At 40.4% G+C, this 26,462-nt stretch overlaps 3 protein-coding genes across 4 annotated transcripts; 2 read left to right on the plus strand and 1 right to left on the minus strand.

Moving 5' to 3' along the window:
• The first annotated feature begins 694 nt into the window (after positions 1-694).
• On the plus strand, positions 695-12,459 carry LOC115584382 (neuroblast differentiation-associated protein AHNAK). Its single transcript, XM_030421768.1, has 6 exons — positions 695-808; positions 1,180-1,375; positions 3,509-3,562; positions 3,664-3,784; positions 3,984-4,153; positions 4,489-12,459. Exons 4-6 carry the CDS (start codon positions 3,664-3,666, stop codon positions 11,737-11,739), a joined length of 7,542 nt encoding a protein of 2,513 aa, XP_030277628.1. The 5' UTR covers positions 695-808; positions 1,180-1,375; positions 3,509-3,562; the 3' UTR covers positions 11,740-12,459.
• A 1,564-nt stretch (positions 12,460-14,023) lies between these two features.
• Positions 14,024-17,924, plus strand: mrpl4 (mitochondrial ribosomal protein L4). The gene is made up of 9 exons (XM_030434596.1): positions 14,024-14,071; positions 14,931-15,012; positions 15,185-15,356; positions 15,635-15,686; positions 16,531-16,648; positions 16,806-16,912; positions 17,105-17,214; positions 17,297-17,370; positions 17,666-17,924. The coding sequence occupies exons 1-9, from the start codon at positions 14,024-14,026 to the stop codon at positions 17,830-17,832; spliced, it is 930 nt and encodes a 309-aa protein (XP_030290456.1). The 3' UTR covers positions 17,833-17,924.
• Positions 17,862-26,083, minus strand: hyls1 (HYLS1 centriolar and ciliogenesis associated). Of its 2 annotated transcripts, XM_030434574.1 has the most exons (12): positions 25,918-26,083; positions 24,958-25,096; positions 24,601-24,723; positions 24,384-24,457; positions 23,978-24,183; positions 22,917-22,972; positions 19,563-19,729; positions 19,405-19,450; positions 19,259-19,313; positions 19,079-19,160; positions 18,837-18,863; positions 17,862-18,123 (listed from the first exon to the last, which is right to left on the minus strand). In XM_030434574.1, the coding sequence occupies exons 2-12, from the start codon at positions 25,055-25,057 to the stop codon at positions 17,989-17,991; spliced, it is 1,071 nt and encodes a 356-aa protein (XP_030290434.1). In that variant the 5' UTR covers positions 25,058-25,096; positions 25,918-26,083; the 3' UTR covers positions 17,862-17,988. The 2 variants fall into 2 exon arrangements, with proteins under 2 accessions (XP_030290434.1, XP_030290444.1); XM_030434584.1 differs by lacking the exon at positions 25,918-26,083 and having other exon boundaries at positions 24,601-24,752.
• Between the last annotated feature and the right edge of the window lie 379 nt (positions 26,084-26,462).

Below are 26,462 nucleotides of genomic sequence, written 5' to 3' on the forward strand. Positions count from 1 at the left end.
CTAAATATTCGAAAGGAGAGGACAGATGAAAGCAAGACACAAGTTAGCTCGCCAGTGTTGGAGCTAAAAGCTGAACATTTGAATGATGATATTCTTGTGATGTCTACAGAAAATCTTTAATGCGTTTGGCCTCAATAATCCTGATGTCCTGACAACATTAGTTTTGGTATAACTTAAGGAAAAAACGAAAATGCCACTCACTGTATGTGATGTTAAATGAAGCAAAAACTCATTTTTGCAAACCTGAAACCAGAAAATATTTTGTCTTTTTGCTTGAAAACTTTGATGCAAACAATTGATGGATTATCAAAATAGATGTTTTGATTAATTAATTATTGCAGCTGTAATGTCAGATATGGATTTAAAGAACAAATAGTCTCTATCTTTGAATATAACAGCGGTATAAAACATGCATTAAACAACATCTGAGCCACTGAACGGAACTTGATCTGCTGGACTTGATGTGTTGATATGTTTAAAATATTAACATCTAAATGTCAAATCATTTGGGAAGGATTTGTTTTATTTTTCCGTTTATGAAGCACTCTGTTGGGATTAAGCTATAATAAATCATTTGTTTATAATAAACTTTGGTGTTTTATTTCTGCAGGTTTGCCTGAGAACACAGTTGTTATCTAACGTCAGAGCCGCAGCCTTCCAGGTACAATTACATAATGACTGTGTGAATGCCGCTGAATCGCTCTTTTCTTTTCCACCCAGATTCACACAGACCGCCGTCTCTGTGGCCAACAGGCGACTGTAATCAGAGTGACTCACGCAGTGAACGCCTGCCGCTCCCTTGGCTCAGGTCAGCATTTTTCTCATGTTAACAAACTTCTCATGTTATTTCGGGGAGTGTTTGTTCCATGTTTGTTTTGCTCTGTCTCGGTTCCTGAAAGTCAAGGTCCTGAGTTTAATCCTGGGTTTACTACACATACACATGCACATACATACATATATCCATGAGTGGGTGTGTGTACTTAGACTGCATATGTGTTCACGTGGGAAACGATGTTGACGTCTGAGGAGAAGCATGTCAGAGACTGGAGATGTGTTCTTGCCTCTGGAGGTGTGTGTTTGTGTTTGCATGCATATGAGCTGCGGGCGTGTGGTAGTCAGGGTGTGTTAGCAGCAGGGTGTGTGATGTGACTGCGTGTGTGTGTGTTTATGTCTTGACAGTTGATGGAGGTGGGACGTTTAAAGGTGGAACCCGTTTGTCTGCTTGGAGTCAAGTATTCATCCACCTGAGCGGCGCGCCTCTCCTCAGTCGCAGCCTGCAGAGCAAACAGCATGCACTGACCGAACTCTGAACTGGAACTCTGCGACACAACTTCAACAACACGGAGGTCAGAACAGCTGCCTGATGGACCCCGAGGTCAGTTTGATTTATGCGTTTTATTTCCAGCTGTGGGATTCATTCTGTGTGGGCTCTGCTCCTGAAGGTGGCGGGTGCTGAGTTTCAGGGGCCTCATCCAGGTAGTTTCTGTCAAGACTTGGTATCTGTTATGATAACCATCATTAAGAAAAGGTTGATTTATAGTTAATTTAACTGTGAGGTTTTATTAACTTCTGTTGCAAATTCACAAGAAACAGTTGCTAAATATGATTAAATAAATAATGACTAAAGCTGAATTAACTATACATTTACCCTTTAGTAATGCTGGTTTTCATTAAGTGCTAACATGAACTCTCTTGTTCAACATGTTTCTATGAAAAATCTTTACGTTTTTTTTTTTTGCACAAAGTTCCTTCTAGCTTTCTGTTTGTTCACTATCAGAAATAAGTCTTTTCTCATTTCAATGGACTTGCATTGCTTACACACCGATGTGTGTATCCTATTATTATTATTATTACTATAATTACAGACTATAATTGTAACACTGATGTGTTGCTACTGAAACAAAAATTACCTGAGAAGCATTTTCAGCTCTATTTGACTGAGCATTTCCCTTTTATACCTGCAGGCTCGTGCACTTTGACTCATGTGTAAAGTGTTTAATGTGTAACTTTTCAAGTAGTAAATTAACGGTTTCCTTTGGAGTCGAACCAAACGCCAAAAATGTGACTGAAACACAAACAGTAAATGATTTGGGACCATTTTACAACATAAATCAGGTTTTGATTGATTAAATATGTCATTGTTGTATATTTAAATGTCTTGTGGAGATTTTGTGGCTTACGTTCATTCCCTGTTTGACATTTTAAACGCCGGACAACATATGTTTCAAAAAAATTGTGCTCTATATTCGACTATAATCTGATTTAAAGCAACATTTTGTTACTTTTTAACCTTAAACTAACAGCTTCAGAATCACATTGATGGTACGGTGTCTTGTATCAGGGTGATGACTATGAAGGATATCACAGAGTTACACACATGTTTACTTCAGGATACAAGTTTTCAACACATCACATTGTTATGACATAATGATTTTTGTTTGTAGTTATCAGCTACGTCTTACGTCTGACAAACTGTTACAGACCAGCGGTTTGTATGTATGAAGTGGTGTCGCACTCAGAAACTTTACCAGATTGCACCAAATGCCAATTTCTACATGATGTTGCATCACATGGCATAGTGATGCTGCATGAATGGAGGAGAAATTCTGTGTTTTTTTATAGATGAATGTGAACATTAAAGAAACAATTCACCTCAAACTGAAAATCCTGTCATTATCTCCTCCTCTGTGCTGATCGGAAGGCGGATGATGTTTTCCCAAATCAATTTGATTAAAAATGTTACTGACACGCTTTTCTTACCTGAAATCTTCACTGTAGCTGCTAAGTTAAAAGTGTTAGCGCGCACCCGTCTGAAGTGGGATTACACTGGAGAAGCTGTATGGAGCCGTTTCATGATTTCAACATAAATGCTGCGACACTGTTTTACTGTGAAGCTCCAGAAATGTTTTGTGGACTACAAAACTTCACCTGACTTTATATCAGCATGGGGGGGACGAGATCATGACTGGATTTTCAGTTTTTGGTGAACTGTTCCTTTAAGCTAACATTTTTTTTGTCTCCTAATTTACATACTTTTACTTTCGATGTGTGGACTTGTATAAACTGCAGTCAGGTGGTCATTCAGAATAAAGCACAGTTTCATTCATCCAGCTCATCTCTGCACATCATCTAACACGATCTTGATAGAACATATTTGTGTCTGAATCCAGTCGATTACCACAAAGTAGTGGGTGTGGTCACTTTTGACATTGTGTTCTTACTAAAAAGGAAACACCCGACAGTTCCCTGTACTCTGGATAAACCTGTTCCTGGTTTTCCTCGATTGTTGCCCAAGAGCTCAGAGGCCATAACTCAAATACCTGAGAGATGCACCTCATGAGTCACCTGTGGGTCACTCATCTGAACCTGTCTCTCAGGACTCATGCACAACTGTCACAGTTTAATATATGCATATTCAAAAGCTGCTCAACATGTGCAAAGAACTGCTGTATATCATGCTTTTATAATTGATGAATCTGTTTACTAAACACTTTCTTTTCTTTTCTAGGTTTAGTCAAAGGAAATTTTTTGATGCCATTGTGACAGAAGCACAAGGATCACGGTATGAAATGTCGACACAGTTTTAATTTTGTATTAAAATGCTTCCTGTTGAGATGTGCCTCTGTTTTCACCACTTTGACAGTGAAATGTCTTTGTTTGCAGATGGCACACCACAGAGGAAGAAGTCTTTCTGATGCCTTGACCCTGGAGCAATCAGAGCAGGGCAGGGTAGTTGTATCCAGCATCAACAGCAGTGACTCAGCCAATCAGGGACTGAGGGAAGGTACGGTATAATAACCCTCGGCATTCTGCTGAAGCTTTTTCTTTCTTTTATGTATTGCCTTCGACTGTTTCTTTCTCTTTTCTTTCTCTTCTTCTGCACACAACAGAATACAGTATACACCATTCAATATTCTGTCCAACACAATACTAAGACAATTTGACCCGGAAACCCTGATCTCAGTGCCCTTTTTCTTTTTCAGGAGATGAAGTTTTGGGGGCAACAATCAATTTCAATAATCTATCAAAGGACGAGGTCCTGAACGTACTGAAGCTGATGGAGCCGTATGATGACAAGATTCAAGTCCTCACGAAGAACAACCGGAGCAAGAGTGTTGGAAATCTTGTCGAGGCTGCCAAAAGTCCTGAGACAGTAGGTGGAATACAGATATTATCAAGTCACACTAAACTGATCAATTAGTTAATGATAATTTTCTTGTACCTTCTTCTTTTTCTGGTCCACAACAAACCCCACACATATTTGTTGTAATGTTTGAAATGCATATTGCATTGCAAAGTTCCTATTTGGTTTTCATGTTAAAAGCTTTTGCAACGAAGAGCTGCTCTCGTGCTGCAATCTGTATACACATTGATTTTCATGTAAACACTGCTAATATTGATCCCCACCCCAACCGCTAGACAATACTTACAACCAACCTTGATACTACGGTTACATTCTAATCACCAAGTTGTGGTTTATATTTCCAGATGCTGAAGGATTCCTACAACAAACTCTACAACGCCAAAATCAAGAAGTTCATGAGGGGTGAATTGCATGGTGAAGAAAGCAGTTTTAATGGGGAGATTGCCGGCAAGTCAGCCACCCTCAAACACAACATGCGGTTGCCTCGCCGCGGAGTTGACTTTGGACTTCTTAAAAGCAAGACTTTGAACACAGACATTAATTCTGATTCAGAATACAATGATGCCGGGGAGTTACAATATGGTGGCAATCTGAACCTTCCACCAATGGGTCTTGGCTTAAATGGGACTTCTGTCATGGGAGCTCAGGCACCAAGACTGAAAGTTGATGCTGACGGTCCACAGCTTACCACTCCAGACTTTCATCTGTCTGGAACATTACCAGACGGTCCAAGTGTCAACACTACTGATTTCAAGTATTCCAAGAAACTGAAAAACCCAGCTCTAAATGTGGACGATCCTTCAAATTACACAGCATCACCCAATCTCAGGCTTTCTGGGAAGTCCCCTGACTTAGCTGTTGACACTCCATCGGTTGACATTCGAGGTGCATCTGGACAATACAGGGCTCCCAAGTTTAAAATGCCCAATTTTGATTTACCAGAAATTCAAGTTCCACATTTTAAGGGAGATTTAGCAGCACCAGATATGCAGTTGACAGCACCAGATCTCAAAGCTGGCATTTCAGATCCAAATGTGGATTTTCCATCTGGAAAATTAAAAATGCCCGGCTTTGGGCTATCTCGGCCTAAAGTTAAAGGCCCTGAATATGACCTAAAAACTCCAGACATGGATGTGTCCACTCCCCAGTTTAAAGGGGATATCAGTTTGCCTGGTTTTGATCCCAAAAACATGAAGCTTGACCTTGATACCCCAGATGTGGATATTAATATGCCCTCTGGTAAATTGGACATGCAAGCTCCCTCTGCCGAGCTTAAAAAGCCAAAATTTAAGCTCTTTGGCACATTACCAAAGAGGAAAGATGTGGATATCAATGCAGGGATGAAAACACCTGACCTAACTCTGAAAGCTCCAAACATAAAGGGTGGCATTGATGCCCCTGACTTGGACTTACCAAACATGGACCTCAAAGCTCCAAAGTTAGATGTGAACACTCCAGATGTCAACATTGGTTCACCCAAAGCAAACTTCCACATGCCCAAATTTAAGTTGCCTAAATTTGGTCATCCAAACCTGAAAGGACCTGATATCGATGGCGATTTCGATGGTCCAGACATGGATATCAATACACCAAATGTCAATCTCAAAGCCCCTAAAGCTGATTTAGACATGCCAGATGCTGATATTTCTGGGCCATTTGGAAAATTCAAGAAGCCAAACTTGAACCTGCCTGACTTGAGGCTTTCTGGTCCGAAGTTAGATGCTCCTGACCTGGACCTCAAAAGACCTGACCTAGATATCTCTGGTCCCAATCTCAGTGGTGGTATAAATGCACCAGACTTAAAGATGCCAAAGCTTGATCTCAAAAGTCCCAAACTGGACCTCAATACCCCAAAGCTCAACTTAGACATGCCATCAGGTAAACTGAAAGCACCAGAACTTCATGCTCCAGACTGGGATGTTAATGCTCCATCAGGCAAATTGGAAATGCCCAAATTCAATCTTTCAGGTACATTACCAAAAGGACGAAATTTGGACTTGAATGCAGATCTTAAGACACCAGATTTGAATCTGAAAGCTCCAAAGATAAAGGGTGGCATTGATGCCCCCGACTTGGACTTACCAGACGTGAACCTGAAAGCTCCAAAGTTAGATGTGAACACTCCAGATGTCAACATTGGTTCACCCAAAGCAAACTTCCACATGCCCAAATTTAAGATGCCTAAATTTGGTCGTCTGAACCTGAAAGGACCTGAGATCGATGGCAGCCTCGATGGTCCAGACATGGATATTAATGCACCAAACATCAATCTCAAAGCCCCTAAAGCTGATTTAGACATGCCAGATTTGGATATTTCTGGGCCATCTGGAAAATTCAAGAAGCCAAACTTGAACCTGCCTGACTTTGGGCTTTCTGGTCCAAAGTTAGATGCTCCTAACCTGGACCTCAAAACACCTGACCTAGATATCTCTGGTCCCAATCTCAGTGGTGGTATAAATGCACCAGACTTAAACATGCCAAAGCTTGATCTCAAAAGTCCCAAACTGGACCTCAATACCCCAAAGCTCAACTTAGACATGCCATCAGGTAAACTGAAAATGCCAGAGCTTCACGCTCCAGACTGGGATGTTAATGCGCCATCAGGCAAATTGAAAATGCCTAAATTCAACCTTTCAGGTACATTACCAAAAGGACCAAATCTGGACTTGAATGCAGATCTTAAGACACCGGATTTGAATCTGAAAGCTCCAAAGATAAAGGGTGGCATTGATGCCCCTGACTTGGACTTACCAAACATGGACCTGAAAGCTCCAAAGTTAGATGTGGACACTCCAGATGTCAACATTGGTTCACCCAAGACAAACTTCCACATGCCCAAATTTAAGATGCCTAAATTTGGTCGTCTGAACCTGAAAGGACCTGATATCGATGGCAGCCTCGATGGTCCAGACATGGATATTAATGCACCAAACATCAATCTCAAAGCCCCTAAAGCTGATTTAGACATGCCAGATTTGGATATTTCTGGGCCATCTGGAAAATTCAAGAAGCCAAACTTGAACCTGCCTGACTTTGGGCTTTCTGGTCCAAAGTTAGATGCTCCTAACCTGGACCTCAAAACACCTGACCTAGATATCTCTGGTCCCAATCTCAGTGGTGGTATAAATGCACCAGACTTAAACATGCCAAAGCTTGATCTCAAAAGTCCCAAACTGGACCTCAATACCCCAAAGCTCAACTTAGACATGCCATCAGGTAAACTGAAAATGCCAGAGCTTCACGCTCCAGACTGGGATGTTAATGCGCCATCAGGCAAATTGAAAATGCCTAAATTCAACCTTTCAGGTACATTACCAAAAGGACCAAATCTGGACTTGAATGCAGATCTTAAGACACCAGATTTGAATCTGAAAGCTCCAAAGATAAAGGGTGGCATTGATGCCCCTGACTTGGACTTACCAAACATGGACCTGAAAGCTCCAAAGTTAGATGTGGACACTCCAGATGTCAACATTGGTTCACCCAAGACAAACTTCCACATGCCCAAATTTAAGATGCCTAAATTTGGTCGTCTGAACCTGAAAGGACCTGATATCGATGGCAGCCTCGATGGTCCAGACATGGATATTAATGCACCAAACATCAATCTCAAAGCCCCTAAAGCTGATATAGACATGCCAGATTTGGATATTTCTGGGCCATCTGGAAAATTCAAGAAGCCAAACTTGAACCTGCCTGACTTTGGGCTTTCTGGTCCGAAGTTAGATGCCCCTGACCTGAACCTCAAAAGACCTGACCTAGATATCTCTGGTCCCAATTTCAGTGGTGGTATAAATGCACCAGACTTAAACATGCCGAAGCTTGATCTCAAAAGTCCCAAACTGGACCTCAATACCCCAAAGCTCAACTTAGACATGCCATCAGGTAAACTAAAAGCACCAGAACTTCATGCTCCAGACTGGGATGTTAAAGCTCCATCAGGCAAATTGAAAATGCCCAAATTCAATCTCTCAGGTACATTACCAAAAGGACCAAATTTGGACTTGAATGCAGATCTCAAGTCCCCGGATTTGAGTCTGAAAGCTCCAAAGATAAAGGGGGGCATTGATGCCCCTGACTTGGACTTACCGAACATGGACCTCAAAGCTCCAAAGTTAGATGTGAACACACCAGATCTCAACATTGGTTCACCCAAGACAAAATTCAAAATGCCCAAATTTAAGATGCCTAAATTTAATTTTCCAAGCCTAAAAGGACCTAAGATTGGTGGAAACTTAGATGGTCCAGATGTTGATTTAAATGTACCGAATGTCAATCTCAAAGCCCCTAATGCTGATATAGACATGCCAGATGTTGATATTTCTGGGCCATCTGGAAAATTCAAGAAGCCAAACTTGAACCTCCCTGACTTGAAGCTTTCTGGTCCAAAGTTAGATGCTCCTAACCTGGACCTCAAAACACCTGACCTAGATATCTCTGGTCCCAATCTCAGTGGTGGTATAAATGCACCAGACTTAAACATGCCAAAGCTTGATCTCAAAAGTCCCAAACTGGACCTCAATACCCCAAAGCTCAACTTAGACATGCCATCAGGTAAACTGAAAATGCCAGAGCTTCACGCTCCAGACTGGGATGTTAATGCGCCATCAGGCAAATTGAAAATGCCTAAATTCAACCTTTCAGGTACATTACCAAAAGGACCAAATCTGGACTTGAATGCAGATCTTAAGACACCAGATTTGAATCTGAAAGCTCCAAAGATAAAGGGTGGCATTGATGCCCCTGACTTGGACTTACCAAACATGGACCTGAAAGCTCCAAAGTTAGATGTGGACACTCCAGATGTCAACATTGGTTCACCCAAAGCAAACTTCCACATGCCCAAATTTAAGTTGCCTAAATTTGGTCGTCTGAACCTGAAAGAACCTGATATCGATGGCAGCCTCGATGGTCCAGACATGGATATTAATGCACCAAACGTCAATCTCAAAGCCCCTAAACCTAATTTCGAAATGCCAGATTTGGATATTTCTGGGCCATCTGGAAAATTTAAAAAGCCAAACTTGAAGCTGCCTGACTTTGGGCTTTCTGGTCCGAAGTTAGATGCTCCTGACCTCGACCTCAAAACACCTGACCTAGATATCTCTGGTCCCAATCTCAGTGGTGGTATAAATGCACCAGACTTAAATATGCCAAAGCTTGATCTCAAAAGTCCCAAACTGGACCTCAATACCCCAAAGCTCAACTTAGATATGCCATCAGGTAAACTGAAAATGCCAGAGCTTCACGCTCCAGACTGGGATGTTAATGCGCCATCAGGCAAATTAAAAATGCCTAAATTCAACCTTTCAGGTACATTACCTAAAGGACCAAATTTGGACATGAACGCAGATCTTAAGACACCGGATTTGAATCTGAAAGCTCCAAAGATAAAAGGTGGCATTGATGCCCCTGACTTGGACTTACCAAACATGGACCTCAAAGCTCCAAAGTTAGATGTGAACACTCCAGATGTCAACATTGGTTCACCCAAGACAAAATTCAAGATGCCCAAATTAAAAATGCCTAAATTTAGTCTTCCAAGCCTGAAGGGACCTGATATCGATGGCAGTTTCGATGGTCCAGACATGGATATTAATGCACCAAACATCAATCTCAAAGCCCCTAAAGCTGATTTAGACATGCCGGATGTTGATATATCTGGGCCATCTGGAAAATTCAAGAAGCCAAACTTGAACCTGCCTAATCTTGGCCTTTCTGGCCCAAAGTTAGATGCTCCTGACCTGGACCTCAAAACACCTGACCTAGATTTTGCTGGTCCAAGTGTCAGTGGTGGTATAAATGCACCAGACTTAAAAATGCCAAAGCTTGATCTCAAAAGTCCCAAACTGGACCTCAACACCCCAAAGCTCAACTTAGACATGCCATCAGGTAAACTAAAAGCACCAGAACTTCATGCTCCAGACTGGGATGTTAATGCTCCATCAGGCAAATTGAAAATGCCCAAATTCAATCTTTCAGGTACATTACCAAAAGGACGAAATTTGGACTTGAACGCAGATCTTAAGACACCAGATTTGAGTCTGAAAGCTCCAAAGATAAAGGGTGGCATTGATGCCCCTGACTTGGACTTACCAAACATGGACCTCAGAGCTCCAAAGTTAGATGTGAACACTCCAGATGTCAACATTGGTTCACCCAAGACAAAATTAAAGATGCCCAAATTAAAGATGCCTAAAGTTAGTCTACCAAACCTTAAAGGACCTGAGATTGATGGCGATTTTGATGGCCCAGACATTGACATCAGTGCACCCAATGTCAACCTCAAAGGGTCCAAACCTGGCTTTGAGATGCCAAATGTTGACTTTGGAAGCCCATCAGCAAAACTTAAAAAGCCAAATTTGAAAATGCCTGATGTGGGATTTTCGAGCCCAAAGTTAGAAGGCCCAAACTTTGACTTCAAGTCACCTGACTTTGATGCCAAATTACCGGATTTTAACATAGATTCAGACCTGAAAGCTCCAAAGATAAAAGGGGGAATCGATGGCCCTAATTTGGGCTTACCAAACATGGACCTTAAAGCTCCCAAATTGGATATGAACATTCCAGATGCCAATATTGGATTTCCTGATGCAAAAATCAAAACTCCCCAATTTAAGATGCCAAAAGGCCCCAATGTTGACATAAATGGGGACCTACAGGGACCTGATCTGAATATCCCAAATATAGACCTAAATGGTCTGAAAGGAAAAGTGCCAGATTTAAATGCACCAGACCTCAGTCTCTCTAGACCCAAGATAAAAGCACCAGACATTAATCTTTCAGGGCCTCACCTGAAAGGTCCTGGTTTAAGTATGCCAGACGTTAACATGAAATCACCACAGTTGAAGGGAAATATCACAGGTCCAAACGTTAATGCTCCAAACATGGACCTCAGCATGCCAAAAGTGGCAATGCGGAGTCCACAACTGCATCTCAGAAATCCAGATCTCAACATTGATGATCCTTCTCTAAATTTCAGAGGGCCTTCTTATAAGAATGGGAGATCAGATATCACAGGGGTCAACATGAAAATGCCTGCCCTGGATATAGATAGAGATGTCATGCTTCGTCAGGCTGATAGAAAGCAACCAAGGGCCAAAATAACATCCCACTACCCTGTGGTGGTTGCTCATGTGCCCCAGGATATTGATTACAACCGTTCTGATCTGAACATCGATGATTTCACAGGAATTGATCATGTGGCCAGAGCCAGAGGTTCGAGAGTGGACCCCCAGACATCACACAACTACAGGCCGATAAGCTACCCATCAGGTGCTAATATTAACGTGAGGGACCCCAGACATAGTAGAAGTATTCCTTCTGGTGATGCTGACATATATGCGATGCCTCAGAAAAGAAGGCAGCCTGTGCCTAATGCACATTTGTCACATCTTTCTCAAGATCCAAGAATAAGAGTACCTGACAATTCAGATGAGTACTACGTCACCGTTTTCCCAGACCAAGCACAAAATCAAAGAAGTCCAAACCGTAAATACAACACAGGGGGCCCTGGCTTTTATCCCAGAAACATGGACCTTGAAGTTCCAAATGACCAGAAGGGCTCAACGTTCTTTTTCTCCAACCTCATGTAGGTTTCAAACCACTGATATTTCCATAAGCTGTACTAAATGTTTGTTCTAGTGTACTTGTTATACTGCGTGTATTTATTGTGACTTAAGCTGTTCATTGTGATTTTGCAAAATACGTCAATTTCTGCCTCATTAAGGTTGTATATAAAGTTCATCTTGTTCAGTTGTAATTATGCAACCTACATTACAATGCAGCATCCTTGCACTTTTTTGATATTTATATTCAGGCTTTGCTACATTTTGTCATTTAAAGTATTTGTACTGTACAATATGTGTCTGAAAAGGAGGTATTATTTCTATGCAATAATGTTGTAATGGACCAAAAACCTCCAAAACCCCCACATTTTCCCTATTTGTGGATTTTAGGGAATCATTGTGCGATCAAAAGATGTTAACTGTTTTATCATTTATGTGGTTTATTGTGGTGTTTTTGTGTTATATATTGTAAACCGGATGTTAAAATATTATCATACTGTGTGTATATACTTTTGAAAACACCCACTTTATTTTATATTCATTGGGGATGTATATAGTAAAGTTTATATATTTTTTACATCCATTTTTGCTTTGTTTTTTTAGAGCAATAATATAACAAAAAGTAATAAAATTGTTTGCGCCTTAGGCCATTTTTAAGGGGACCATGAAGCTGTCCAAATTGATTACAAAAGACACACCATGTATAATTTTGTTGTTATATTGTATGAAAATAAACATTACAAAAAAATATATATATAACAGTATTTGTCTCCCTATAGAAGAAAAGTTGTTTTATCAAATCATCATTCAAAACAGGGGATTTAAGATAAATAATAATGACACCTGACAGCATGAACATTCAACACTCAGAGGCAGATAACGACTCATAATGCCTCTTTGTCTTTAAATGTTTTAAATATTCATTTGAATGTTGTTTTTCTATTTTAACATGTTAGAGCGGTATTATAGATACAATGTAAACACATAACACATTTTACAGTTTTTCTTAAAACAATACTTTCTTGCTCACATTAAACAGTTTTCGACTCCTCACAAGACATTAAGAAGTTAAGATTTTTTTTTGAAATAAGATTTATTTCCCAGGCAAAAATGTTTTATATGTGTATTTCAAGGTTTTATCAGGTGAAAGTTGTTTTTTAAGGTGAATTTTGTTTTTCAAAGAAATGTTTTTTTCCTCAAGGTAAACTGTAAGAATTTTTTAAGGTGAATTTTTTTTTTTATATGTAAAACTTTTCTCAAGTTAAGAATTTTTTTTCAAGGAAAACATTTCTATTAGAGGGGAAGTTTATTTGAAGTTAAAAATATGTTTTAGAGGTGTAATTTATTTCAAGGTAAGAATTCTTTTCAAGGTAAACATTTTTTAGTAAGAATGTAAGAATTTTTTAAGGTGTATTTAATTTTTCGGGCAACATTTTTTTGCAAGATTAATTTTTCTAAGCCGGAATTGTTTGCAAGGTAAGATTTTTTTCAAGGTACAACTTATTTTCAAGATAAATTTAGTTTTTTCCAAGATAAATTTTTTTGTGATGTACATGTTTTTGGTGAAATCATTTTTCAAGGTAAGAATGTAAGAATATTTTTAAGGTGAATTTTGCTCAGTGCGTCTATGTATATATGTCTTTGCATTGACATATATACATAGACGCAACATTGACTCACTGGACCGTATGTTGATGTTGCCGCCATATTGGATGTGGCCCGTGAAGTGATGCAAGTCAATGGAGTGAACTTTATAAAGCTCCTTCAACAAAGTGCTATAAGTTAATGTCTCTCATTTACACATTCACACACATATGAATATATTCAGGAAACAGATATGTACCAAAAACAATGTATGTAACGTTCCCTAATTATTATAAACGTTAACTACTCTGGCACCAAACCACCAGATGTATTTTTGTTATGTTTTTATGAGTGTTTACAGCTGCTAGTGTATGTAACGCTGCCACAAATGATGATAAATTACAGTTAAATATTGAATCTGTGTCTATAATAACCACATCCTGACATGTAATATGTATATATACATATAAATGTATATATAACTATCTATGTATCTATCTTTGCAGCTAACAGCTTGCTACAGATTGGGAACTTCCGCTGCTAACCGTCGCGCAACGATTACGTTTGGATGCGCTACGTCATCAACACGCGTCAACACACCACAGGGAAAAAGCACCGCGACCTTTCGTGCAGACAACACGCTTCGATCCCGCTTATAATATGAATTTTAAATAATTTAAGGATTAAACTGAACGTGTGTGAGTGTGTGGAAGAAAGCTGCGCCGACATGTTTCGTTGTTCTGTGGTAGTTTGTGGCAGAGGAGTCGTTAAGAGGGTGAGTGACAGTTAGCATGCAGCGGATTAGCATCACACTGTTACATTAACATGGTGACAGACAGAACTCATGAGTCCAGTTAAAGGCTTCTGTAAGGAAGGTGAAGGTGAATATACAGAATAAAACAGCTGTAGCTTTCAGGTAACTAGACAGACAATATACCCGTCTGATAAAGATGCTGATACAGATATTTATTTCAACCAATGACCTCAAAATGTAACTCATACATGTCTGATAATGATTAAAATGAAACCTGAGTCTATTGAGTGTTTTTAAAGGGAGGATATGAATCAAGAATAAGAGTTAAGCCTCAGAATGCCTCATGTTTGACAGTTTGGTCAAATCAAGATCAATTTAACTCCAGATGAATCCATCTATTAACTATTACTTCTGTTATATAAACATTTTCTCTGTTTCCTGTGAAGCACTTTGTAGATTTGTTAAAAATGCTGGTTATTAAAAAGTAGCGAGAAAGCCGAAGATGATAGATATACATATATCATCATCATCATGGTGATTATTGATCCTCATGATAAAGTCAAATCGCTGCAGAAACTTTCTTACATTCGATTAATATAATAAAAATGATTGTTTTAGTGCTATAATCCGTTATGAAGTACAAGAGAAAATATTTGACGGCGACAGCTTTTAAATTGTTTCATGTTATTGTAAATTTAATATTTTGAGGATTTGATTTTTTGACACAACAAAGAAGAAATCATCGTAAATGATCATCACGTGAGGCTTCGCTCACTTATGATCCACCTGTGTTGTTATTTTATGACGTGTGCAGCTGTAGATGGAAGAATAAGACAACATGGAAGCTGCTCCACTAACAGACACTCTGTCTCTCTCTCAGTTGGCCTCGTCGTTCTCTGGTGAGAGCGCTCTGCCTCCAAATCTGCTGCTGCCTACGAACCTCGTGGATCCTTCCAGATTAAGTAAGTCAGAGATCAGTTGTTTTATGTTGCTGCTGTTGTAAAGTTGACATGTTGTAGAAGTAAAAAGAAAGTGTCCCAGCCAACAGATTCCTCTCTGCTCCGTGTCTCACTTTTCATCCCACTGTTCATCATATGGAAGCTGTCCGTCGCTGACTGCTCTCTCCTCCTGCAGAGCGTCCTCCTCCTCCTGCAGACTGCTCCCTGCCCGTCCTAAGGAAGTGCGATGCCGTCGTTCCCGCTCATCTGAGCCCCGTCCACACGTGGGTGGAGACCCTGGAGAGTCTGGACGGCGAGCCGGTGGGTTTGGCTCAGCTCCACCCGGATGTCTTTGCGGTGCCTCCGAGGTAAAGATGAGCTCATGCCTTTCAAACGCTTCAATATGAAAATGGTCCTCTCTCATCGTTCATCAGCTCTGATGTTTAGGCACCAAGTTCATTTCTTTAAAATAAAAAAGGGGCAGCAGACTGATAAACTTTAGTTGAACAAAGTAGAAGCTGTGATACTGTTAACAGGTGAACCTTCATCCTGTGAAAACACCAACTACAATCTTTACATCCAGCCACAAAAGGAAAGTGTGAAACGATCGGAGTGTTGATCAGTCGTGTGTTTTCTCTCCTCTCAGGCTCGATATTCTCCATTCGGTGGAAACATGGCAGCGAAATTTCAAAAGAATTGTGAGTTAAAGATTCACTTATGTTTAGTAAGTCTGTCATTTTGTTTTCTTGTTGGTTTGGTACAGAGTGAAGAAGTTCTTCTTCTGGTGCTCTCATCTTGTTTTCTCTCCTGTGTTTATGACTTGAGACCTGAAGAGACGTTTCACCACAATAATCTCTCTAAACTCTTCTAAACTTTTTCACATCTGGGAAAAAAACTTTCTCAGATTTTTTCCAAGTGAACTTTTTTTTCTTAAGGTGAAATTTCTTTTCCACATACTTTTTTTTTTGTCATGTGAAATTGCATATTTTTTGAAGACGGAAAACAGTTTTAGCACTAATTATAACACATTCTTCACCAAAAGACCAAAAAAACCTGCTGACACACAGTAAATGTCTCTTGTGAGAAATTAAAACTCTCCAGGAAGAAAACATGAGGTAGAGGTGCACTTCAGCCTCTTGTGGTCAAACTCAATTTCACACATGACCAAAAATAACACTTTTTCATTGGTTTAAATGTTTTTATTCACCAGTTCTCAGGTCATAATCACAAAAGATAAAACAATTTAGATCAGACGCAGAAAATGGATCACCAGAAAAACCACTTGCCCTTCAGGGCTTCCGTAGTTTAGGGTTCATCCCTGCAGAAAATCAAAACATTTTCAAAACAAAAAATTCACATTAAGTAGGACCATGATTATTGAAACTACACTGTAGGCTGAAAGCCACCAGGTTCAATGAAACAGTCTGTGTTTTCTGAATGATAAACTGTTTGACATCAGTCAGTATGAGCTGTGAGAATCATGGCTGAGATCAGCTTCAGAAGACGCTGACCACATGACTGATATTTGTTTTGATCCGTCAGAGCCACGCCAACACAAAGGTCAGGTCGGAGGTCAGAGGCGGAGGCAGGAAACCATGGAAACAGAAAGGAAGTGGAAGAGCGCGTCAGGGAAGCATCAGATCGCCGTTATGGAGAGGAGGTGACCGCGCTCAGCTACTCCTCCTCAGTCATGTGTTTCTAATGTTTTATTGACATAAATCTGTGACACAGATCTGATGTTTGAGCCTCAGTGGTTTGATCTAGACTGACTCACAGGTTGGAGGTCAGAGGTGTGACAGCTGCTGTGTTTCTCTCAGGTGGCGTGGCTCACGGGCCCAGAGGACCGAACAGTTACTACTACATGTTACCCATGAAGGTTCGAGTGCTCGGACTCAAAGTGGCTCTGAGCTCCAAGATGGCTCAGGTAAGACAAAACCAAGCCCACATCCCAAATCTGATCATTTCACTGTCAGATCAGACAAAGAAAAGCAGAAAAATTCTTTTTTCAGAAGCTTATTTCAGCTTATTTTTTGTGATTGTTTCAGCTCTAATCTTTTTTTGTTTGGACTTTAAGTGTTGACCCACATGTTGAACAGAATATTGTGTCTGTTCTCAGGACTACCTTCACATCGTGGACTCTCTGAACATCCCCACTCCTGACTCTCGGTACCTGCTGGAGCTCATCAAACAGAGACACTGGGGACAGTCGGTGCTAATAGTCGATGTGTGAGTGCAACTTCAATGAAAAACGAAACATATATTTCCTCTGCGGTTCGCTCAGTACTGAAGTCGTTCTTGTTGCTTTCAGAGCTGAAGAGATTCCTGAAAACATCCTTGAGGCAACAGCAGATTTAAAGACGGTCAACATTATTCCGGCCATCGGTAAGTTGACGCTAAAATGTGATGTAACAAACTGTTATTGTTGTTCCTGTTGCCGCTCCAGCAGCGTCTCACTCTGCTGTACAGCAACGTTACGTTTAATACAATAAACCATATTTTTGTCAGAATGGTAAATTAGCTAACAAGCTAATGTAGTCATGCATATAAATGACATCCAGTGCTGGGAAGGTTACCTTTTGAAATGTAAACGTAAACTTCTGAACCGTATTTTAAGATCACTGTATCCTTTGTGTGTAATCCTGCTAACAGCCCAGCGGCCGTGTCTTTTCTCTGTCAGGTCTGAATGTCCACAGCCTGCTGAAACATGAAGCGGTCGTCCTCACGCTGGACACCATCAAGTTTCTGGAAGACAAGCTGCTCTGGCACGACGAGCGCTTCACGCCGCTGTACCCGTTCAAACTGCCGTACTCAGGACCTCCCGTAGAGACACAGACCCAGCTGTAATATATTCACTGACTGCAGTGACACAGATGTTTTCTTTATGTGTTTATTATGTTAAAAAACAAGTCATCAATAAATAATGCCAATGATTAAAAAAAAAAAAAAACATTGCAAAGTTTCATTAAAAGCTATCTAAAAGGCATGAGGAGAACAAAAGGCCTAAAACCGATGGCTGTATTTGTAGGGAACGAGTCCGTGAGCCAGATCGTTCCTGATCTCCCAGCGCAGCGCCGAGCGCCTCTTATCTGTTGGCACGATGTAGGTGTTGGGCAGGTAAACTCTCCGAGGCTTCGGCTGCAACACAACAAAACAAGAGTTAACGGACCTCAACAGTGATGTGAGTTCATGCTGAAAACTGTCAGACGTGTTCAGGCTCATTTATGCTCTTCGTACGTATGTTTTCTGAAAGCTCATGGTTACAGACTAATGGAGCAGAGATCTGTAAACATTAGGTAGTTTTAAAAAGGTGGAGCTGTTTGAGGAGAGAGGTGCTGAACATCATTCACATCTGTGTGTTGTTACAGAACAGCTAGGAAGGAGACTGGACGGGAATTAGATGTTAGAGTTAAACGGTCATGAAAGAAAACGGCGCCCTCTGGTGGTCGTATTGTTTTAACATCCATACCAACGTGAGGGACACATGGAAGTGTGAGGGCAGCGGCTGTTCTGTAGTTTGAGAATAGATTTGTATGTTCCAAACGTAAAGGAACATAAATGAGCCTTTAGTCCACAGAAACAGTGGGAGACGTTTGTGTTACATAAACACATGAATGATTCAAAGATACGGACTGATGTTTGAGAGACAGATGAGTACGACAGCATTGATAGTTCAGTCTTGTAAAGTTGTATTTGTACCAACACGTGAACATGGGTTGCTGTTGAAACATCTTTCATTACAAGTTCTTAAAGGACAACAAACAGTTTATGCAGGTTGGAAGTGTTTTTAACCGTCTAATAAAACATTAGGATGCAAACGGCTTGAGGAGAATATTTGGGAGAGTACTTACTGGTGGAGGCTGGTAGGCCAGTCGCTCCTGAAAACAAAAAGGAAAACAATTTAAAGCAAAACATACAAAAGCAACAGCTGAATACAAACGTTCAGCATATCAAATGAGGCTGACTAGACGTCCAACAGCTGAAGGAAGCAGTGTCAAATCTGAACACTGGAGAATAATGAAGTACAACTGCAGCCGACTCTAACAGAAGAGCTTCAAGGTGAATATTTGGACACTTGAGGAAGTTTTCCCACCTTTATCTCCAGGCGGACAGCTCTCCTGTCCTGCTCTCCAGGAAGTTTAAACATGTCCCAGAGCTGCTTATACTGGAAATACCTGCAGAGACGAGGAAACCAAACATGTCCACTGTCAGACTGACTGTGAACCTGGGAAGATAAAAGTTTGTGTGTTTTGTGGATCTGATTTGAACTCACTTGGCCACTGGGTCCGTCTTCTTTCTTTGTTGCTGGTTCATCACTGGTCTGATGACTGAAACAGACATTTGTGGATGAATTATAAAACAGTTCAGTGTCATTAAAACAATAAAAGGACCTGATACATTAGCTCTGTGTTGACTTACAGGCCTTCTGTTTGGGCTTGATGTCACCGTCTCTTGGAGGTCGAGTCTGTGCAGAAAGGAACAACAGTTAATAACTGTTAGTGACAATCCAACACGTTAAATCATCCTGAACCTCTTCATACTGTGACACAAACATTCTGGGAGACTACGTTACCCACCATGCCTCTTATGTAGGATTCAAAGGCGCTCATGGGGACTCTGTCTGACTCTGAACTCTGGGTGTCGCTCTGACTGGTCACGTCTTCGCTCTCCGCATCGAAGTCGCGCTGAGCCGACGGCGACAAATTTAGGTCCGCCAGTCGCTCCTCCAGACAGCTCGCTGCATCTGTACACACACACATCACATTCAGAGATCAATGAATTTGTTCTTTAATACAAACAAAAGTTAAACCAGATCAGTTTTCCAGCAGGTGAGACGACTCAGACCAGCAAAACTTCAGGCATAAAGTTGCTTCAAATGTTTGTGTGACGTGCTAAACCTAGAAGTTAGAAGGAGCTGGTTTATCGTGATTACTTCTGACGATGAATTAGCTTCATTATTGTCTCGATTTTGGAAACACTCACACGCAATCGGGTGAAGTTTTCGTAGTACACAAAACATTTCTGGAGCTTCGCAGCTTTCTCCTAAACAACTGAAGGAGCTGGAGATGATTCAAAATGTTAAATAACTACAAAATACCATAAAACTTCTCCGCCTGGTATATTTCTAGTCACTGGAAGCAACCAATTCCCAACTGATTTGAAAAGACATTATTTACACCCTTTGAATCTAAAATCTTCACTGAATCTTCACAATCTGATTTAGGTTGAAAGTACAAACACTCACCCCAAATACATTGTCTCAATATCGAGGTCGAGGACATTTGATTTTGTAGTCCAGTTTGAACATGTATGAAGTGCTTTCAGGGAGATTTAAAAGTATTGAAACATACAGTGTGTTGTGTTTATAGCCTTGAAACATCACACAGCCCTGACCGACAGCCAGGAAGTAAGTTATAGTACATGAATTAAGATCTTAGTCGACTCTGATCAGTGAAGGTGGCAGGCACACAAAGACACTTCATAAATACATCGAAAGAAAAAAGAAATTCTTGTTGTCAGTTTAACTTCCTGATAATGACAATGTGAAACAGACAGACAGTATAAATATCTCAAACAGTGAGACAGGAAGCTTTTTACCCTTCTTCGGTCGCAGGTTTCCTTCCCACTCCTCACACATCTTATCAAACGTCGTCTGGCTGAACTTCACTTTGGAGTCGATGAACTTGATGTCTTTGTTGCTTGAAGACTCGTCTGGATCAGACTCCACTTTGTTCTCTGGTTCTTTACGGTCCTGCGTTTCTTCTTCTTCTTCTGCTCTTTCAGATTGTTTCAGCCCTTCAACATCAACACAGTCATCCTCCAAATGTTTCTCACCCAGTAGGAGTTTGTCTTCAGCTACAGCGACGTGCTGTTGTTCCTCCACTGTTGCATTGGTCACATTTTCACAAGCTGCATGTAGATCTACAAATCTCTCCTCATCCGCCTGGTCTTCATCGTCTTCTGGTTTCATGCGTGTGATGTTCACCTCTTCATGCAGAACATCATCATCATCATCATCATCACAACACATCACACTAGCTTCAGCTTCAGGCTCCTCTGACACACTGAGTGGACGAGTCCCGCTGTAGTCCAGCTCTGTGGGTTCGATGTCGAACCCGCTGAAGCTGCAGAGTGACCGATCGTCCTCTTCGTCCTGATCAAACTCTGTGATGGTGTGGTCGTCTCTGTAGTCTCCTCCCTCCTGCTCCTCCGGTCTGTAGGTGCCGTAGCCAGAGGTCATCTGACTTGGTGCTGGACTGTCACAACTGCTGCTACAGTTTTCTTCTTCTTCTTCCTCTTCTTCTCCTACTTTCTTATCTTCCTCTTCTTCATCCTCCTCCAATTCTTCTGCTTCTCCCGCTTGTCCTTGTTCTGCCTTTTCTTCCTCTCCTTCTGTTTCTCCTGCCTCTCCTTCTACATCTCCTTCCTCTCCTTCTTCTGTTTCTCCTTCCTCTCCTTCTACATCTCCTTCCTCTCCTTCTTCTGTTTCTCCTTCCTCTCCTTCTGTTTCTCCTGCCTCTCCTTCTACATCTCCTTCCTCTCCTTCTTCTGTTTCTCCTTCCTCTCCTTCTACTTCTCCTTCTCCCTCCTCTCCTGCTGTTTCTCCCTCCTCTCCTGCTGTTTCTCCTTCCTCTCCTTCTTCTGTTTCTCCTTCCTCTCCTTCTTCTGTTTCTCCTTCCTCTCCTTCTTCTGTTTCTCCTTCCTCTCCTTCTACTTCTCCTTCTCCTTCCTCTCCTTCTTCTGTTTCTCCTTCCTCTCCTTCTTCTGTTTCTCCTTCCTCTCCTTCTACTTCTCCTTCTTCTGTTTCTCCTTCCTCTCCTTCTTCTGTTTCTCCTACTTCACCTTCGTCTTCTTCTTCTTCTTCTTCATCATCTTCTTCTTCATCATCATCCTCATCATCACTTCCCCCTTCCAGACTCTCCTCGCTGGTGTTGTCCTCCTTCAGTTCAGGCTTCTCCTCCCCTGACGCCTCCTGCAGAGACTCCTCAGCAGCGACAGCAGGTTTGGATTCTTCCTCACTGATCACTCGCTCAACCTCCACCTTCTCCTCCTCTTCCTCGCGTTCTCCATCGGACCAAAAAGAAGAGTTGAGAGAATTCTTGTCGTCGTCGCTCTCGTCGACAAACTGACTTGTGGTACATTTTGTACATGGTGGCGACCTGTTCTCCTGCTGAGGTGAGTGATCTGTGGAGGCGGAGGGCTTAAGGAGCGAGCTAAGAGGATTAAGCTGATATCCAGGAGCTTCATCCTCTTCTCAAACAGCTCCTGCTGCTGGTGACTGAAGGGACTACGTCTGTTTGGATGTGTGTTCACGCCCTGTTTTTATTCAATTCCATAATATTTAATCTCACAGCTGGTTTCCATTTAAAACAAACGTGACAGAGAGTATGAGATGCTCAGACACCAGGACTGTTTGTGTTCATCGTCTTATTTCATGTTTTTATGCTGCTCGTCAGATGATAAAGATTTAAAATGAACTTTTGACCTGATTTTTCTTTTATTAACTTGTTACTTTGTGGTTCATGTGAAAAGGCACATAATATCCTGTTTACCTTCAGCTAAATCCTGTGAAATAAATAGTTAAAGTAACTTATTAGTATATGTTTATATTCAGGTGTGTGAAATGGTGGATCTCCAACTTCAGCACACTGAGTCAGTATCATTACAACATTATCAGGGAGCTTGTTCTTTGTTTTGAGTTTTCCTTCATTACTTTTTTTTTATATTACTGTTACTGGAGTTTTTTGGTGCTCCTCCCATGAATAATCTTTTGCCACCTTAAAGTCTCCATTTAATCATATTCTGTAATGATTCTGTAATTGTTGGTGTTCTTGTGTGAGGAACTTTGTAACCTGAGTTTTGAAAAGCGATCTTGAAATCAAGATAATAATAATTATAGAACAAAAACTCTAAACAGAAGTGTTCATTACCCGAGTCTTCACTGTAGAACGATTCATCACAGATGAGAGTTTTTCCTTTATGTTTCCTGCAGGGGGGAAAAGAAAAAAACCACCATTATTGTTACATTTCCAGCAGAGATGATGAAGAATGTAGGTCCAGTTTCAGCATTTACAGAGAGGACTTTTCTTGGCCAGCTCCACTAATGACAAAATAACAAAAATTTTTGTGTATTTATCTTTTGAAGACAGTTGTTTTCAGTTTAAATGTGTCTTTGTTGACATGATTCATTTCAGCAGCATTTAACAGAAACAATGACACAATGACAAAGTCATCAAGCATCTATTATTCTGTCGCTATGCTTTATAAACACATATTAATTTGTTTTTGAACTATTATTCTTGTCTGTTGTTTACATATTCGAAATAAACCTTTCATTCGATCAATCATGTAATCAAATTATTCACTCATTTTGATCTACCAAAAATGAACAATGTTTTTTAAATCACTTTAATTGGAATAGCTTTCGACAAAAAAGCTTTGACATAGGTTGAATGGCTTTAAAACTATGTTTTCTTGACAAAAAAACAGATAGTAAATGACAACAAGAGCAAAAATGGAAAATATTGTATCGGTTATCTGCCAAATTGTCATTTTAACAACAGGATTGTTGCAGGCCAGAATATCCATATCAGTGCACACCTCGTTAAATGTACAATATTTTTGCCCCTGAAGAAATTATCAGTGTTTTTTCCTGTGAAAATAACTAAAAATCTATTGTTTTTAATCAATACATTACATCAACACGTCCCCTGAGTCTCACAAGTCTCTGATTATTTTTCTTCTTCTCTGTAAATGTTTTTGTGTAACTGAATTTTGCAGATGAGCCATTTTGAAGCTGAATCAGAAACATCTAAACTACTTTGTTTGACTGTCATGCACTTGATTGAAACACATTCAGATCATTGATTGCAGATACTTGTATTGATGTTTTGTCTGTTTTCATAGCCCACTCATGAGTGAAACAATATTTCATTCAACTCTTTAAGATCAACTCAAATTGAAACAACAGCTGAAGACTCTTTAGAATTACCTCAGGACTATCCTCTTGATGAAGCGTCTGCCCTGCGTGTCAGCAGAGGACGAGTAGCTGTCAGTGAGTGTTGGGTCGAGGGTGTCGTCCTGATCCGGCTCCACCTGCAGCCTGCTGAGAGCGACTGGATCCACCAAGTGCTGAGTGGACGGGTCGAAGTTCCTCTGCTGCTGTCTATAGTCTCTGAGCTGACTGGTGGTGGGCAACTGTGTGAAATCACACACAGAATTAATCAACATGTGTCTGATTAAGATTAAAGTCCGACGGTTTCCATATTTGTTCGTCCAGTTGAAAAGTGGAGATTTGAAAATATCAAGATAAATATCATATAAATAATAATGTGTATTGTGATATATCCTTAAAAACACTGCACCATTATCTTAAGGCCCTGGTGGTTAACGCTCACCTCTCTGTCATAGTCCCACGGTCCAGCGTGTAAGTAAAACCCTTCACGAGTGTCTTCAAAGTAGCGATGACCAACTGAAGAAAAACACATCATTCACATACAGAGATCACATACAGGTGAATCTTAAACTGCAGCACTTGACTGGTGTGCTTTTCTTTGGATAAAGATGTTATAAACATGTAGTTGTTATAATCCCACAGTTAGACTTGTCCCTGACCTTTCTCCTTGGTGTAGGCAGGAGGACTCGGCCGTGAGGTGGCTGTCTGAGACTCGGTGGCGTTTCTCTGAGGGGGCGAGGCGAAGCTTCTCCCTCGACCACGCTGAATCAGTTCATCAACATCTGACATAACACAAAGAGAGGCTGTGATCCTTTAGGACGAGTTAAAACATTAAAGTCACCAATCTTGATGTTGTCTGCTCTTCAGTCCTTTGTTGAGATATAATATTTTGACAAGTAATTTTAGCATGAATGCACAACATTTACAATCATGGTCTCTAACAAGCTATAAATAAAGCTGAAAACAAAGATAAGGTTGGGGTGGAGGGAGAGAAGATGCATGTTTAAAGGTCTAACCTTGCTTGACTTCATGCACTTTGTGAACTGGTATGTTTCTGTAGCCCATGACCGCCAGCTGTCTTTGGATTTCCTCCTCTGTGAAATCTAGATTGTCCATCGTATTTTTTGGTTTCCAGTCAGTGAGGTAGCAGGAATCCTGAAGGGGGGAAAGAAGGAATGAGGTGACGGACTACTAATGACATAAAGTCCTCAATTTGTTTTTATTCTGTAAAGTACTTTGTGATTTTTATTGTTTTAAGTCTTAAGTATTTTGATACCACATTGGTAAAAATTACACTTATTGTGTTTTGTGAATATTTTTGGCCAACACATTTCATCTGACTTGCACCCATATCCCAGTAACCCTTACTAATTCTGGGTAGTATATTCTCAATTTAGCATTGTTTGGATTCAGTAAGTTCACAAGATAAACAACTGGATAAAATCAATATCAAAAGAGATATGTGTTACAAACAGTCAACCTTTAGCCATACAATATAAACACCTCTCAGTTGTGAGACATTAAAACTCAAACAGCAAATAACAAACTACCGCCTCCTAAAAGACCATAAAGTTGATTCAACACTTCCTTAAACAGTCTGAATATATTAAACTTTCATGAAGGTAGCATACATTGCAGAGCTGTTGTTTTAATTAGCTGACAATTAAGTGCAAATCAACGAATACGAATATGTTGGCACTTTATATGTAATAAATAACAAATAAAATCAGCTAGTTGTGGCTCACGACGGGCCGAATTTACCAGTAGATTATAGACTTCGAGTAGCCTAAACGTTTAGTTCATAAAGACAGTTTAACACTTGTTAACAAGCAGGTCAATCTTAAAGTGACAGAGATTTGCAGGGGGTTCGGTATGCCGTCCTCAACGCAAGCTAGGCTAACGCTATCGCAGCAAAACAAGCAGTAAACATGAGCAGTGTTAGCTAGAAACGGACGTTAAATGAGTTTGTTTCTCACCTTCAAGAGGGCTGATAGCTTCTATAGAGACTCCATTAAAGAGACACTGACGGTGAAGTGTGTTAGCAGTGGTCGCGTTGTCTTGTTTAAAGCTTCACAAACGCAGCAGCACCAGGACAACAGTCGGCCGTTAACGGTGCTTTGAAAACGACGCCTCGATGAAAACTTCCGGTCTTTTTCTTCTTCGTTGTTGTTATTAGCGGTTGTGAATCTGGTAGTCTAGCGCCACCTACTCTGCTGGAGGGAGACAGAAGCAGGAAGTGGTTACTCATTTAAACAGAATAAACAAACTAAATATAGAAAATACAAAAGTGTCAGCACAAATAAATAAATAAATGAATAAATAAATAAATAAATGTAGGTCTTCTTAAAGTAAAAACACTCATAATGGAGAGCGGCTTAATATCAGTGTCATTTTGTTATCTTGGATCATTATTATTGATGAATTGATACATAAGCAGTGACCTGAAGGAAGAAGTGTTCTTTTATAGGTAAAAAAGAAAGATTTAATTTCTTAAACTAAATAAACAATTATAAAGCCCTCT

The sequence above is a fragment of the Sparus aurata genome, chromosome 1 (genome assembly GCF_900880675.1).
Source record: "Sparus aurata chromosome 1, fSpaAur1.1, whole genome shotgun sequence".
Classification (NCBI taxonomy): domain Eukaryota; kingdom Metazoa; phylum Chordata; class Actinopteri; order Spariformes; family Sparidae; genus Sparus; species Sparus aurata.